General features: G+C 40.0%; 1 protein-coding gene across 2 annotated transcripts in view; it reads right to left on the bottom strand.

Moving 5' to 3' along the window:
* EML4 (EMAP like 4) overlaps positions 1-16,430 on the bottom strand; it is a 156,444-nt gene that overhangs the window by 53,889 nt on the left and 86,125 nt on the right. The window contains exons 8-12 of one of the 2 annotated variants that reach the window (XM_065402276.1): positions 12,969-13,092; positions 8,968-9,117; positions 7,166-7,235; positions 5,601-5,711; positions 7-102 (exon numbers count right to left, since the gene is read on the bottom strand). In XM_065402276.1, coding sequence (XP_065258348.1) covers positions 7-102; positions 5,601-5,711; positions 7,166-7,235; positions 8,968-9,117; positions 12,969-13,092 — 551 coding nt within the window. Of the gene's footprint in view, positions 1-6; positions 103-5,600; positions 5,712-7,165; positions 7,236-8,967; positions 9,118-12,968; positions 13,093-16,430 lie in introns of those variants that run through there. The other variant, XM_065402277.1, reaches the window with a different exon arrangement.

Genomic DNA, 16,430 nt, shown 5'->3' with positions numbered 1-16,430 from the left:
ATTTACCTTTATCTCTGCTACCTTTGATTTCCTCTGCCAGTCCCATACAGTCAACATGTGCTCATTAGAGTCATCAATCACACACAAATGAGAACCTGAATCCTTTAAAAAGAAAGCCACAGACAATGCTGTCATATCACATTTTAAAATAGGACAAGGTATGATTTAAAACCAAACACAGCAGTACTATATTTCAAAATCACTAGAATGCACAAATAAATACTGTCTATATGAATAAGCAAAAGTTTAATATATTTGGATATTTTCCTTTATACTTGGAACTGAGAAATCTAAATTCATCTTAGTATCATTTCCCAATAAACAAACAAAACACACTTTAGATGGTATTCTGGTAGAATTTGAAAGCAGGCATTGTCAACTCCCCCTCACCACCACCTTTCAATACCTTTTTAACCCTATTGTTTGCAATACTGTGTTGGAAGCATAAAATACAAAATGTTTTGTCATCTACCACATTTGTCCCTTCCCATTTGGAAAATATTTTCCTTGTCAGTTTCATATGGAACATGCAACTCTCTTGGTTCATTTCTTTAATTGTAACAATAATATCAACACTTAGCATATATATCTTGTTTTATATTTTAAAAGCCATGTATACATAGCCAATTTAGACCTCACAGCAATAACTGTTAGAAGCTCCATTTTGCAGATAGGAAAACTGAAGCACAGAATACATTATCAAAGTAAGAGCATGTCTAGCTATCTAATTTAAATGTCTGTTCTCCCTCTGCAATAGCAACTTAGCATTTAAGTTTTACATACTGTAAACAGTGTAAATGTTTCACAACAAGAAGTTACTGAATAAAAAGAATCAACGATAAACATAGTTAGGGCCAAATTTTAAAAGACAGGCCCAGGATCCTTGGGGCACAAATATGCAGTATTTACAAATGAACATTGGGGGGAGTTATTATTGTAGCACCACATAAAAATCAGGCATTTAAGTACCTATTGGTGAACAGATTTGGGGCCTTCTTTTTCTTTTAAATGTGGTTCCTAGAGTCCCAACTACATTCACTAACAGATTATGACAATTTTCAGGTGACAGTAAAATTTCTCTTTAAAAGTGAATTTGAAACAGAATGCTAGGTGTACAAAACTAAACTAAGAGGCCTTATTCTTGCTTTGGTTACATGCGCTGCTCTCATTGGGATTAGTGGGATCGGTAGAACAATATGGCCCTAGGGTATTTCCTGCTTATTGTCCCTATACTGCACCATATGACAGCTATGTTTGGGATGTGAAATGATTTTTTTTAAATTATGTCAGGTTTCAAAGTAGCAGCCATGTTAGTCTGTATCCACAAAAAGAACAGGAGTACTTGTGGCACCTTAGAGACTAACAAATTTATTTCAGCATAAGCTTTCGTGGGCTACAGCTCTGAAGAAGTGAGCTGTAGCCCACGAAAGCTTATGCTGAAATAAATTTGTTAGTCTCTAAGGTGCCACAAGGACTCCTGTTCTTTTTGAATGATGTGTTATTGTTCGATTATTATGGCTAACCTGAACATTTGGCCCTAACTGGTCTAAGCTGCAGCTGCAAAATGGCACTAAAAAAATGGATGCTGGCCCTTACTGTTCTTCTAAGATTTTTTTGATGTCATTTTTCTCTACTTTTTAGAAAATAAGAGAGAAAACTATTATAGGTATAAGAGAGGCCTTTCAGAGGCTATGAACGTATGACACTGAAATAGCATTTTACAGCTCTGTGGGCTATAATTGTATGCTATAACGAGCTGGAGGAAATAATGGTGTTATCTTAAACTGTACTACTTTGTTTCTACAATATGCTGGGGCAGGTGAACATTTATTCTTTTTAACAGCAAATTTTTTTTGTCACTTCTTGAGGGCATAACTTAAACATAATTAACAATATTAATTTTAGCAGCATAACTAAGCACCAGTTTAGTCTGTTTTATTTATTTAATTTCTTAATTGTGGGAGATTTTTTTTTTTAAACTGGGGATAAAAGGAGATGACATCTTTACTGTCCTATTTATGGCTTTGGCACCCTACCAGGAGGTCCTTATTCATACACACTTATGGCAGGTGTGCTTATTTAAAAACCACATTACGATGGATGTGAGAGTTGAGAATGCTGCCATTGGATGATGATATGAAAAGCCTGAATGGAAGAAGTAATTTGGAGCAGTAGGTCCCTCAACTGCCATAATGATGGTCAATAGCAGATATGAAAGAATAAACCAATGAGGACTAGACTAGGTATTTGGAATTGGATATCAGCCCCACTGGGTTCAAATGGGGAATTATCTCAGAATGCAGATCACTGGTTGGGGCAGGGACCTTTCACAACAGCTTCTGCCGTTTAATACAAGGAATGAATTACACCTCTACCCCGATATAACGCTGTCCTCGGGAGCCAAAACATCTTACCGCGTTATAGGTGAAACCGTGTTATATCGAATTTCCTTTGATCCGGAGCGCACAGCCCCGCCCCCCTGGAGCATTGCTTTACCACGTTATATCCGAATTCATGGTATATCGGGTTGCGTTATATCGGGGTAGAGGTGTACTGAAAACTTGCTGTGATATACTGAAGATACTGAGGAGATATCTGGGCTAATTACCAAAGAGATACTAAATCCAATCTGAGGCACAGGCTGGCTGGGGAGGTGGAGTAGCTGTGCTTACTGCATGTAATCTTAAACGCAGATCATCATCTCAAAACTGGGTATGTTTCAGCATGGCCAACTAGTGTAAGTGTCATAGAGCAAGTTAAACATGGGACTAAGTAGTTGTGTACAGCCCACCCTCTGTATCTAGGATATCCTGGCTGAGTTCCCAAATTTGACCATGGAATCAACTTAGTCTTAGAGTCACTGAGGCTAATTATCCTGGGTGAATTACGTCCATGAGAACAATGACTCTTCTTGGTTGACTCAAGATGTCCTGGCCTCTGACAACCACAGAAAAGTCACAGGTGGTTCACAGATTTACACATGAAGCTGGCTGCACTCTGGATTTTATTTTAGGTATAGTACAGGTGACTTGGGGAGTAAAGATTATACTTGGCCAGAGTAAGAGCATGAACTTCATTTACTTTGAGGTTAGGCACTATCTTTGGGGTAGAGAATCTATTTTATTGTGCCACCCTCAGATTAATGGACCCAATCAGATTTCTGAAATCTCTGGAGGAGAATATTGTACAACAGATGGGCAACTGTTAATAGCCTGGGGTGATCTTATGATTATGTTTTATCATCATCTACTCCTGCAGTGGTTCATACACACACCTTCCCTCCCAACCTTTTTAGCAGTTCACTTAGGTATTCAGATGATCTGCACCAGATTAAACATGCTGGAAGAGCTACAGCATTGGTGACAAAAACTGTATTTTGTGATTTTTATCAATTATGACAAAGAATTTTGAAATCTTATGCCATGGCCATGATGGAAGCAAAGAAACACTCTTCTCCAGCATATCATCATCTAGGAAGTCCCGATCAAAAGAATCGTTCTGGTTAGTAGAACATCTGATTAATTTGAGCTACCCCTTCTCTCTCTCTCTCTCACACACACACACACACACACAGGAGTGCTTCTCACTGTAAGGAACGTTCTATTCACTTCATAGATCAGATTGTGTTTGTCTCGCCCTGATATAGAATGGTTTCTTATGAACTAAACAAAGTCGTCTCTGATTAGCTTCTTTGATTCAGCCAGACTCACTCCGTAAGGTTCTGCAGAGTGATTGGGAAGCTTTGGGCTGCAATTTGAGAAATAAAATCCTGCTGGTGGGACATCGGCTCTATTATTGGTAGACACAATCAATACCTCCATAAGCAAGGGCAAAGTGCTAACATCTCTCAAGCAATCAATTATTATTTCTTCTATTCAAGAAACTGCCTCATAATATTGATAATCTGGCAAATTACTGCTATGTCCTCTTTAAAGAAGATTATGACAAGGAAATTCTTCCATTTTCTGGATTTCCGATTACTGGAAACCCTTTCAAATTTTGTTTAGATCTGGCTACAGCTGAGAAACCACCCTGACCCAGGACTCTAGAAGTCACTTTCCTCACTGACCTGGCAAGGTACGCTGAAAGGTCTATATTTTTGCACAGGCCTTTGCCTGAAGAAGAGGTATGGGATGAGAGAATGAAAGATTTTACTTGGAACAGGGAGTTGTTGATTCTTTTAGTTCAGTATTTATCAGAATTTTCCCAGCTAAGATACAAAACCTAGGCATGGCTTCTTGCCATGAATTATCCACATTCCACAGTCTTTTGCAGTCACAAAGAATTGTGCAATTGCCAAGAAACCATAGCTGATTTCAACTGCTGAGGATGGGGAAAACCTGATGGAAACAGATGGGGCACTGGGTCAGAAGACTGGTGGAGAGGAGGTAGAGCAGGTCAGGGACTGCTGATGGGTGGGAGCTGGTTGCCATGGGCTGCTTGCAGAAATATGGGGCCTGATGCAGGTGCTGGGGTGATCAGTGGGCTGGAATGTGAGAGAGTCGGCAGTGGGGTGAGAAGGAGGAGCTCCTATGGATAGCACTTCTCCCTTCTCCTCCCAACCCAACTGTACTCTGTTCTCAGGTGATGGCAGCTGGCTTCCTCTTCCATGAATAGAGATGGTGTTAAAGTGGGACGGGATAGGAAGAGGGGATACCAGATTGAGCAGGACAGCAACATCTTCTATTCCCCTTCGTTTCCACATCTACAGGGCACAGAATTTCACTGTATTTGATTTTCAACCAGTGGGGTCAATATCCATTTGAGAATCACTGATTTGGACTAATTTTTCAGGGTGGGTGTACTTAAAGGAAACTAATGATTAATGTATGCATATTTGGCAAATATTATGGGAAGCACAATTATGATTTTGAAATAAAAAAGGTATTCCAGAGTTTAATATTTTTTCCATATTCAGCAGATTTGATAAGATTTTTCCATTAAAAAAAATGTGGGGCAGGCTGGACAAATGATTTTAGCAAAATCTATATTTGTTTTATATAATAGTCAAAATTAACAAGATGAAACAGCTTGCTTAAAGTTAACAACAATTTTTCTGGTCACAAACTTTTGATGGCCTAGATAACAAGATTGCTCGTATTTGGTCTACATTTTAAAAACGTTTATGCTTGCCATTAAGAAGAGCTGATAAGACATTATTTCTTAAGCAGACAGAGGTGCAAGCAAGGGTTTTGTTGTTTCCTGTACTAGGACGAAACTCTAGTACAACGCAGAGAGAAAATTAATACTTTGCATCAGAACTTGCCAAGATTCATCTTCATGAACTTCCTCACAGAAACAAATCTTTCAACATGTGTTGAAACAGAAATGCAGTACGGACTTCTCAATTTCTATTCTATATATTTCTTGTAAACTGCTTATTGGTTGTGCTATTTTGCTGCCACTATTTTAAATGTGTAACTTCCTGGGGGTTTTCCTAGAACTATTTTCATTGGCCTGAGTCATTTAACTTTCCAAACATGCTTTAGTCCCAAGGTAGTTCAGCTAGAAAACCACAGTACATATAACACTTACAGGTGTTTCTGTGTGACTTACATACAGTATGGTAAATTATTAAAAAAATGCAATTTTTTTCTTACTGCTTTTGAAAAATCCAGACACCCCACTCCACGCTCGAAAGTGCCGAGGCCAATAACCTGCAGTGTCATCAGGCTCACTGAGTCCCATACTCTAACATGGGGCTGCAAAGACTAAGTAAAAGCAATTTGATAAAAACTGTTACTGAAGGCTAAAATGTCACATGCAGATTTAATCTTACATTAAGCAGATACTGACTTCTGTTGATGTCAACACCACGAATTATTGACCTGTAAAGTAAATATTGACTGAAGTGAAGATAAATAATTATACAGTAACACCTTACATTTATATAGCACCTTTAATCTCAAAGGATTCTAGGCAAGATTTACAGACTTCTGTACAGCGACTGCTTTACCTATTACCTCTGGGATGGAAACAGAGCAGCATTGTTCAATTTAAAATGCAGGGCAAAATGTAAAATACCCATGTCAAAATTTGGCCAATATCCTGATTCATATATACTTATATATACACTTAAAAAAAAAAAAAAAAAAAAGACCTGGGTTTTTTATCTCATACGAAAGATGGCACATTCAACAGTGTTGCAGTGCATCCTAGCATCAAATCAGGTTAATGCTTCAGAATTGACTCAGGTTAGAGTACTGAATCACCTACACCCCCCTTCCTGCTGCAGCTTTTTCCATGGTGATGTTCCATCCAACTGATATCCAGGCCCAAACCTGCTTGGTTTCACATATTTGACAAGGCCATAGCCCACGATGGAATGGCTTAGTACGGCTTAAGAATAAAGTCAGTATTCACCACAAAAAGATAATAAATCATGATGTTGACAGAAAACAATTCTAAAAGGATTACTTCAACAACGGTGCAATGGAAATCATAACTGTAAACAATACCAACAATAAAATCACAATTATTCTTTGCAGCAAAATGGGATGAATTGCAAAGTCTAAGGATTGGTCTTATTTACAGTGCATCTACTACTTGGACCATGTTCATTATAAAATTCTACTGTATGTCATACTAGCGATATTAACTTAGTAAAGATGAACTGATCATTTAAATTCCAAAAGACCAGTTTAACAGCCATATGCAGGACTGTTTATGGGTACTCTCACTCAGCTGGGTGAACTTGCTGCGCAGCTGGCCAAACCCTCAAAGCTTGCATAGCTCATGAAGTTAGGTTTCCTTTTCCTTGAGGCCATAAGAGTACATGGGGGCCTCTAGTTTGAGTCAGAATCTCTTTCCCTTGTGGAGAAGACTGACTAGAGTAAGCGTGGGAGTCCTATGGCCCTCTTGCGCTGATTGCAAATTCCACATTTGTGTGGGAAAGAGAAGCAGAAATATGTGATGCATACCACATGAAAACAGGCTTTATAAACTTCTGCTCTTTATAATGTGCAGTTGTGTATTTGATTTGTGTTCATTTTCTTATGCTAGAGGAATTCACTGTCACCTTAAAAACAGGAAAACTAAATATTTATCTAAATGTAACACACACACAAATCATAAATAGAGGATCGAGGGATGAAAAGAATGAACTATGTATGTTTTATCCTGATTTTCAAACAAGAAACTATTCCTCAGCAGCTCTATTACTCACCCTTCCATCTTTATCCACTCCAGCTAGCTGTCCTGTTGCAATCCTAATTTTGTCTGGATGAACTGCAAGGCTAAGAAATAATGTCAACATGGAAGATATTTGTTAGGGATAGTCCACATTCTAATGCCCTGCTTTTGCCATCACAGTTCTTCAAAGTGAGAGGTCATTTTGTAGTCCTTTTATCTGTGTGAACAGAAGTTTCACACAAAATATGCACACAGGAGCAAAGAAAAGTTTTAGGGTAAAATTTTCTAAAGTGCTTAAGTGACTTAGGAGCCTAAGTTTTATTTTAAAAAATGACAACTTAGGATCACAGACTTTCAATGAGACAGTCTTGACAAATTTCGAGTCATACTAGTTCAGGTATCTGTTATCTAAAGAGTTTAGCCTCTTCTGGCAAATATCTGGACCTATTTATGGCCATTATAATATACTTTTGCATAGAGCAACTATGAACCAAAAAAGACCACTGGGGTCAGGACTCTGAGGGCTTATCTACACTTAAGTCAAATATTTCAGCCATTGGTGATGAGCCACCCATGAAGTCACACTGGTGAAAATTCTTAGTGTAGAAGGATAAATTGGTATAAGGCATGGTTTGTTCATGTGCATGTTATACTGCTTTCTAGCAGGTGTAAAACACCCCAGATACAGTAATTTGAAAGCACACTGCCTGTATCTCAGGCACATAATCTGGGTGTCATTTTTGACTTAGTTCTCATCCACTTTCTCTGTAACATTTGTAAGATGAGAGAGCTAGTGGAGGGAGGCAAACAAAGGGTTGATGTGGTCAGAATGATGGATCAGGAAGAGCAGCAGGGCCGCCCAGAGGATTCAGGGGGCCTGGGGCAAAGCAATTTCGGGGGCCCCTTCCATACAAAAAAGTTGCAATACTATAGAATACTATATTCTCGTGGGGAGCCCTGCGGGGCCCGGGGCAAATTGCCCCACTTGCGCCCCCCCCCCCGGGCAGCCCTGAAGATCAGTCTAGCACAATATCCTGACTGAATGTAAAGGGAGCAAGATTGGAGGCATCCAGGCCATAGGAAGTGATTACAGTAAATAAGTCACAAAACAATAAGGGTCTAGACAACATATTTTGTACAGACAGAAAGACCACTTCACCAACATATTGAACATTCTTCTCACTTTTATGGCCTTCCACCAAATAAACCTACACTACTTTTCCAATAGAACATCTAATCAAAGTCAACCATTGCCTTTGCTCTGCTAATGATACTGGCCTTGACTGTCTGCTTGTCTGCTTTCCACATGAGCATCTTTGTGCTGACTCCCAGGCTATCCATTAATCCTTAGGAATAACTCTCTATCAAAGTTTGCAAAGCCATTACTCAACTTCATACTTTTGTAAATCCTCCTTAAGACCTACCTTTGCCATAATGTCTGCAAATCACTCCCATCTGGCTTTGGTTGGGCTGATGACCACTTTGACCACTATTCTGGCTAGTTTATGCTGCCATTCCTGCCTCTACTACACTGCTCCCCCACATCTGTGTATTCCCATAATTTTTTGTTTAAATCCTAGACTGTAAACTCTCTAAGGCAGGGACTGTCTTGTTGTCGTGTGTTTGTACAGTGCTTAATACAGTGGAGCTCTGATCAGGGCCTCCAAGCAGGGCTGTGATGGAAAATAATAAAAATGACAATGATGACAAAATAATAATAAAGCAACAAATGCCCCTTCAGTTTAAGGATATTAAATAAATATGAAGTTGCATTACAATAAATTATGGTATATTTACACACACGCAGGCATTTATAATCAGTTGTTATATACCAACCATTTAACACAGTCTGTATGACCTAAGTAGTGTCGCTGAGTTCTCTCTTCATAGTTAAATAATACAACTACTGATGCTATGAAGTATACTATTTCTCCAGTAGGAAGGAGGTATACATTGGCTCGACAATCTCTTCCACGATACCCATATCTTTTTTAAAAAGTCAAGGTTTTTAATAAAATAGCTTACGAGGATCAGTTTAAAAAGGCTTCCCTGTGGAGTTCTCAAATGTTAATACCTTTTCCTTTTTAATTTCCCTTGTGAACCTCTGAACCAGACATTATTCTCATTACTTTTGCACAAATATGTAGCTTTAACAAAAAATATTGCACATGCAAAAGAGTTCAGGAAACCAATATGCTGTAAGTTGTGCCCATTAACAGAAAAAGAAAGCATACATAAAAATATGCAGAAGTATGAAGAATGAAACAGTGTCAGTTTATAAAGTGTAAATGTGAAATTTCATTAGGTAATAAGAGCACTCACTGTACCGCCTTAACGTGTTTCACAGCAACAGAATTGCGTCAGACAGCAGACTTTGTACTTTTGCATTCCAGAGTACAAGTGTATCAGTTCCACTGGGCCTCTTAAAACAAGTGTGTGAAAATTCCAAATGCTCCTCAGAAAAAGGCAAGATACTGCAAAGCAGCTCCATCATTTGGGAAATGGAACTTTAAATATAAAAAGGTCATTAAAAAAATAAGACCAAAGAACAACATAGGGCTAGATAGGTACATTTACCCAATCCATATTAAGTCGAGGGGTGTGGGAGATTGGGGGGGGGGGGGTACCTGTGCTGATAATGGGATACAGAGCCTTTACCAATTTCAAATCCAACCTTGTTCAGCAGTACTTAAACCTAGTTACCATACAGCTGCTTGGTGTCCTGTGTAAGGAGGTTATGTTTATTTAATGTACCTATCTGCTCCTGTTTCAATCCTTAGGCTCATTACATACAATTAAAAATACTAACTTTATCAGAATATAAAATAACATCTATAAAACCTTAATTTTTTTTTACTAAAATACCTTCCCCACTATCACCCTGGCCGTCAATGACAACTTCCCACCTCAGCACCCTCTCACTCCACTGTATCCCCCAGGAAAGTATGGAGAATACACTGTAATAAAAGACCCATGGCACAGCCCCACCCATGGCACACTGTAATAAAAGACCCAAGTGAGCTGACTCGGGCTGTCAGGGCTTGGAGTGTGAGGCTAAAAATTGCAGTGTAGATGTTTGGGCTTGGGAAACCCAGGGGTGAATCTCAGGCTATGTCTACACTACCATGGTAGGTCTACCTATGCTACGCAACTTCAGCTACATGAATAACGTAGCTGGAGTCGACGTACCGTAGGTTGAGTTACCGTGGGGTCTACACCATGGGGGGGTCGACGGCAGAAACTCTCCCGTCAACTTATCTTACCTTCTCGTCGGGGGTAGAGTACAGGGGTCGACTGGAGAGCGATCTGCTGTCGATTTGGCGGGTCTTCACTAGACCTACTAAATCGACCGCCGGTGGATCGATCTCAGAGTGTCGATCCCAGCTGTAGTGTAGACGTAGCCTCAGAGACTGGGCTCCAGTTCGAGCCTGTATATCTACACTGAAATTTTTAGCCCCACAGCCAAAGCCACATGCGCCTGAGTGAATTGACTCGGTCTCTGAAACTTGGTACTGCTATTTTTTTCTTGCAGTGTAGATGTACCTTAAGAGACTCTTGCAGTGTTGCCCTGAAAGCCTCCAAAAATGGGCTCTGGTCAACTAGGCAGGCAGGAAGTGAAATTCAGAGTCAAAGATCCTGCTCAGAGAATGCTCTACCACCAGCCCCTCCTTAAAAATAAAACCAGAGGGCTGCTAGGTTGGATAATAACTGTGGCTGTACCTTAGGAGGAGAGAGGCGATGTCTTCAACTGGCAGCCTGAGCTCTCTTCCTAGTGGACAGGCATACCGTTTAGATACCGTTTAGACGAGGTTGTTAAATTATGAAAACTAAAGACAAATGTCCTTACCCGTTAAATTTACTTTGCCACAGTATATCAAACATTCTTAGCAACAGTATTTTGTCCCACAAGACAGCTAGAGATGGGGAAAGGAAATTAACAGATAAGGGAAATTTTGTCTGTTGATGGTATTAATGAAAATCCTAATAGGGAAGTGACTAGCAGCGAACTTCCAGAATTGATGCTGACAGACCAATCATAACATTAACTCTTTACCATAGTATGAACAGTTCTGTTCTAAATGCAGTTTCTGTGGGGAAGAGTAGATCTTTGTTGCCATGTGTAGTAAAGAAACATAATGATAAAGGTTTATTTGGATTGACACCTTTGAATGTTCAACCTAGAACAACATTAGGGACCTAGCAGATTGAGCTTCGAACCCTGATGGTGTAAACAGGCATTTCACAGCAGCAGCTATCAGTGGAAAGCTAGAAATTTTGGCAGACGAAACAGTGGAGGGAAAGGGGAGTGGTGTGTTAAAGAGACATTTGTCCATTGGACTTTCTCTCAGCAAGGTGGGAAACTGATTCAAAGAACACTGCTCCCAAATACTCGGTGTGTGTGTCTCTGTGTGTGTCTGTATGTGTGTGTGTGTTTACTTATTGTTTGCATACTTCTGAGTCATTGTTTCGGTGTTTTCCCAACATTAATGCTGTTCCCTCTCCCCTTGCTAATGGTTTTCTTTTTTGTTATACACAGAATTGGTGCCTGCAAGTGGGGAAGCTTTGCCTCTTAGAGGCTCTGGTACAAGTTTCTCTACTCTTCCGCTGGGGCGCCTCTTTGTGGTTCATCTGGGGATTAGCTCTCAACCAGTCTGGTGCCCCTTCCTTTGGTTGCCTGCCCTATGGTGTCTTTCTCTCTCTCTGGACTTGACTGCTCCCTCTTCATAACCTCAGGGCTACAGTGGATGTAGGTTCCACAGCTTCTCCTTTCCAAAGCACTGATATTCTCAGCCTTTAAGCTATCTATTACTCAGCAGGGCAAAAGGAAAGAATGAGTAGTTTTAATTTACTTTGCTAAGATGATACATCTAATGACAGTCTATAGGGAGTAGTACTAGGACACAGGGTCCTTTCATCTTGATCCCTGGCAGACAACCTGACAGATGTGAACAACTGTTCACATCATCAATGCCACTAGTACGATTGGTAGTTTGGGCAGTGTCAGCAGAGCAACCAATTATTGGACTGAAGTATGCCCTAGGAGTTTGTCTGCCCAATGTGAATACAATGGAGAAGAATCAAATTATCTGACACAATGCTGACCACAACTTTTACGGGTGAGTCAGTGCACATCAAGATAAATCACGTTCAGCAGCATTTCCCACAACAGACTAACCCCATGATGCTGCATATATACTGTCCTAGTCACACTGATGTAAAATTGTGATCAGAATCATGTCACCTAACTTCATTCTTCACAATCAAATACAAACACAATACCATTTCATAATGCAGACCAGCCCCTAGAAGCGAGTCCCTTCATTTGAGGGTTCAAGAGCATTGGTGGTGCAAATGTGGGAAAATTTGCACTCTGTCGCTCATTCTCTACCTGCTTTGTGGATTAACGTAGCAGAAGATTTTGGAGTTTTATTCAGCACCTTTCACTGCATCAAAGCCTCCTAAAAACCAAGAGAAAATAAAGTCTCACAATGTTCCATTACACAGAGTGTACATGAATGTGTCTGAAACCAAAATCTTGCTGTTTGGAAATCATATTATAATGCAACAATTTGGAGAAGATATCCTTTTTTCCCCTAGTTAAAATAAAGATATAATTAGTTCCAATAGACTGCTCAGTGCATGGAAATTTACAAAGTCTATCTTTATGACTCTGTAGTGTGAGTAAACTTAAAAAACTGTTTTGTCAAGGAAAACTAATTTTTCTGATTTAAACCAATTCCATAATTATAAGAAAAAACATGAGATTAGATTTTTAAAGAAAAATAAATCACAAAAGAGGAACAGCAAATATTTAGTGGTGCACAAGATAAGGATACACCCACTCCAGTTTTAACTTCTCAGGAGGCAGTTCTGTCCTAATGTCATCATAGTTTTCTACATCAGAAGGAATGAACATTGTGATTGGTCGACCTCGCATGAACATCTTAATATACTCTCCCTCTGTTGAAACAAAAAAATATTAATTGCAATGATTTTACTTTCTGTGTTCAATTCTAATGAATACCTCAATATTAAGCTAAGAGATGCAAAGAATATATTTACAGTGTTATGATTATTATCTTACAAAATGTGGGTTTGATAAAGGACAAGTAAAATTTGTGTATTCAAAAATTATACTTACACAATTATACATGCACAGTTACAGCTACCATAAATGCATTTGTGGAAACTCTTTGTATAACTGTGCATGTAACATTTTATACAAATACCTGATGATACCTAAATTTCAAAGTTATCTCAAAATCTGAAGTTGGAATTATCACAAATAATATTTACCAAACATCAGCATCTTAAAATAGATAACAACAACAAAAAAGATGTGTCAAGTGGAATCATTAAAATCACTCAAGTTCTCTGGTAATCTGAACATTCAGTAGAAATGAATAGATCACTGTTCCTAACAGTACTATCACTTCTACTGAAAATATCTCAGCGACAAATAATGTGCACTTCCATAGCACGTATTCATGAACGGATCTCAGAATGCTTTACCAGACAATGAATTAAGCCTCACAGCTCCTCTTTGAGGATCATTTTTCATATGGGGGAACTGATGTACAGAGAAGCTAAACGGTTTGCCCAAAATGGCACAGCGAGTCAGTAACAGACAGTAATCCTGCTTAAAGGTTCCCTTGCTGTGACCACTAGATAAAACCATTGTCCCAGTGGAGTCCTTTCCACACAAGTGCCAATTACAATTTCGGATGAAGTTTAAAATATATCAAGGACCTGATTCTGAGTTACACTATGAGCACTCTGGCAGTGTTAAGAGCAGTGTCAGGGGCCCTAGTGTAATTGAGAAACAGGCCCTAACCTAAATGATTTACTTATTATGGTTTAATTTATGGCCTATTTTCAGTATCTTTCCCCTTTAACAGTAATTAATGTCAATGGTGAATATCACGAACATCACAAACTAAAAAATGTAATATTTCAGTCTTAAATATACAAATTTGATTAGATATAAACCAACCGCCCCCACTCCCACACAGAGTTTATCTTCCACCAACAGCAGAACTCCCAGATGTTCCTGAGTATGATATCTGAAAATCCTAATAGTTAATACAATCACTCAGAGATCGGAGGAGTAAGTTGAACCAGTGAATAGGATCCTACAGCTTGCTGACAAATAGGGGAAGAGTGGAAGCATAACTATTCAGTGTTGATGGATTAGCACTGAGTAGATATAGCACTGAGAAGTGGCATAATGACACCTGAAGTGATTAATATTGCCAATTCCAAACTAATATATTTGATTAATTTTTAAAAATCTCTTGGTAAGAAAGAAACTCAAGACAAGCCTTTTAAAAGTGACCAAGCAATGTTTTAAAATCATTCTTGAACATGAGAGGCAAGGTCACTGCCTCTCAGATTGCAATGTAGAATATTCTTGTAGAGATGTTTGTAGAAGATTATAATTTAGAGAAGCTCCCTCCTAAGGGACAGTATTATGAACAGAGGAATTTGGAGATGTGCCGTGAAGGTGGGGGTTGGGAACACCACATGGCTGTGTGTAGCAGCTCACTACAGAAGCTCTCCATTTCCTTTTATTCAAGTTTTATTCCTTTCTCATTCACTGGTTTGCTATTTAATGAACCCCAGGATCATTACAAGGTGTCAGAAGTACTGAATGAGAAGGTAACTACAGTGATTGTGAAGTTAACTCCTGTGTTTGCAACTGAAAGCAGAGACAAAGGGAGGCACTAGAGAAACAGGGGAGCATCAGACACAGAGGCGTTGGCATGTATTTGGTGAGCACAATAGTAGCTTGACTAGTTTAAAAAGGGAGGGGAAAAGCCAAAAAATGGATGTGTTGTAACCTTCTTCCAATCTGCAATTGTCAGGCAATGTTGTAGAGAACTGGAAAATAATTCAGACAGGGATTTCAATTGTATTTAGCAGCAGGGGAGGAAGCACTGGATATTTATAACAACTTTAAGTTTGAAGAAGGTGAAAGCATGAAGTTAATTTTTTACTGAATTTATAGTATTTTACTGACTAAATTTGAGAAGCATTGCATGCCAAAAAAGAATGAAACATTTGAGAGAGACAATTTTTTTACATGCATGCAAAAAACTGATGACACCATAGAGCAATATGTCACAGAATTATGGAAATTCAGTAAAATCTGTGACCATGGGCAGCGGGTGAACCATTGGTTGGGGGAGGCTAGCCCCCGGCCGTCCCCGCCCCCCATAGCCCAAGCACATGCTTCCCTTGCTGGAGCTCCTCCCTTCCACGTGGCCACCAGCCCCCATCCCCCGGCCTCAGCCCCTGAGCGCAGGGTGGGCAGTACGCGGCCCCCCCGGTCCCTGCGCGCAGGCCAGGGGTGGCCCCCCCAGCCTCAGTGACCCCAGCGCCCTCCCCCCACCCAAGCACAGGATGGGCAGCCCAAGCGCCTCCAGCCTCCCTCCCCCGCGTTGGGTGGCCCCAGCCGCCCCAAGTCCCCGCCGCCCCAGCCCCAGCACGCTTTCCTGACGAGAAGCAGCCTGCCTGGGCTGGGGCCAAGGGAGAAGGGCAAGCAGGAGGGGGCTCCGAGGAGGAGCATGGGCAGGGCCATGCTGGCTGTTTGGGGAGGCACAGCCTTCCCCAGCCTATACGACGCCCATGCCTGTGACTTTACTGAGTTGCCAGAGTCTCTGGTCAGAGACAGAATCATTTGTGGCATTAAAGACAATGTGTTAAGGGAGAGACTGCTCCTTGAAGGAGATTTAACTTTAGAAAAGGCTCTCCAAATATGCAGGGTAGCAGAAGCACAAGCCAAAGAGCTGAATTCAAGCCAAAGGGGTTATCCACGTACTAAGTACTAAAGAATATAGCCAGAATAGGTCAAATCAAAGAGTGGAACCAATCGCTATGAAAACCACTGCTAGGGAGAAGACTGGATATAGATGGTTATGTGGAAGGTGTGGATCACAACATGGTCCCAAATAATGTGCCGCCTTTGGGAAACTGTCATAAATGTGGGAAGAATAATCATTTTGCAAAATGCTGCAAAAAATGCAAAAAAGTCAAGTGTATTTAGTTAAAGACAATCTTGAGGAGTTTTTCATAGATGTACTGGGATCTACCAAGCCTGATGAGAGGGATTGGATACTGCCTATGACAGAGAATGGAATAATTATTCCACTGAAACTGGACACAGGAGCTCAGGTTAATATTCTGTCTGAACAAGATTATCAGAGGCTGAATATAAGATCAAAACTGGAACCAACAAAAATATAAGTAACTGGTTATTCTGGGAAAACCAGTGAAAGAGAGGTACATTGCTAGTATCA

This window comes from Emys orbicularis, chromosome 3 (genome assembly GCF_028017835.1).
Source record: "Emys orbicularis isolate rEmyOrb1 chromosome 3, rEmyOrb1.hap1, whole genome shotgun sequence".
In the NCBI taxonomy this organism is placed as follows: domain Eukaryota; kingdom Metazoa; phylum Chordata; order Testudines; family Emydidae; genus Emys; species Emys orbicularis.
Note: the sequence above shows the minus strand (reverse complement) of the source record. Positions and strands in the feature narration are given on the sequence as shown.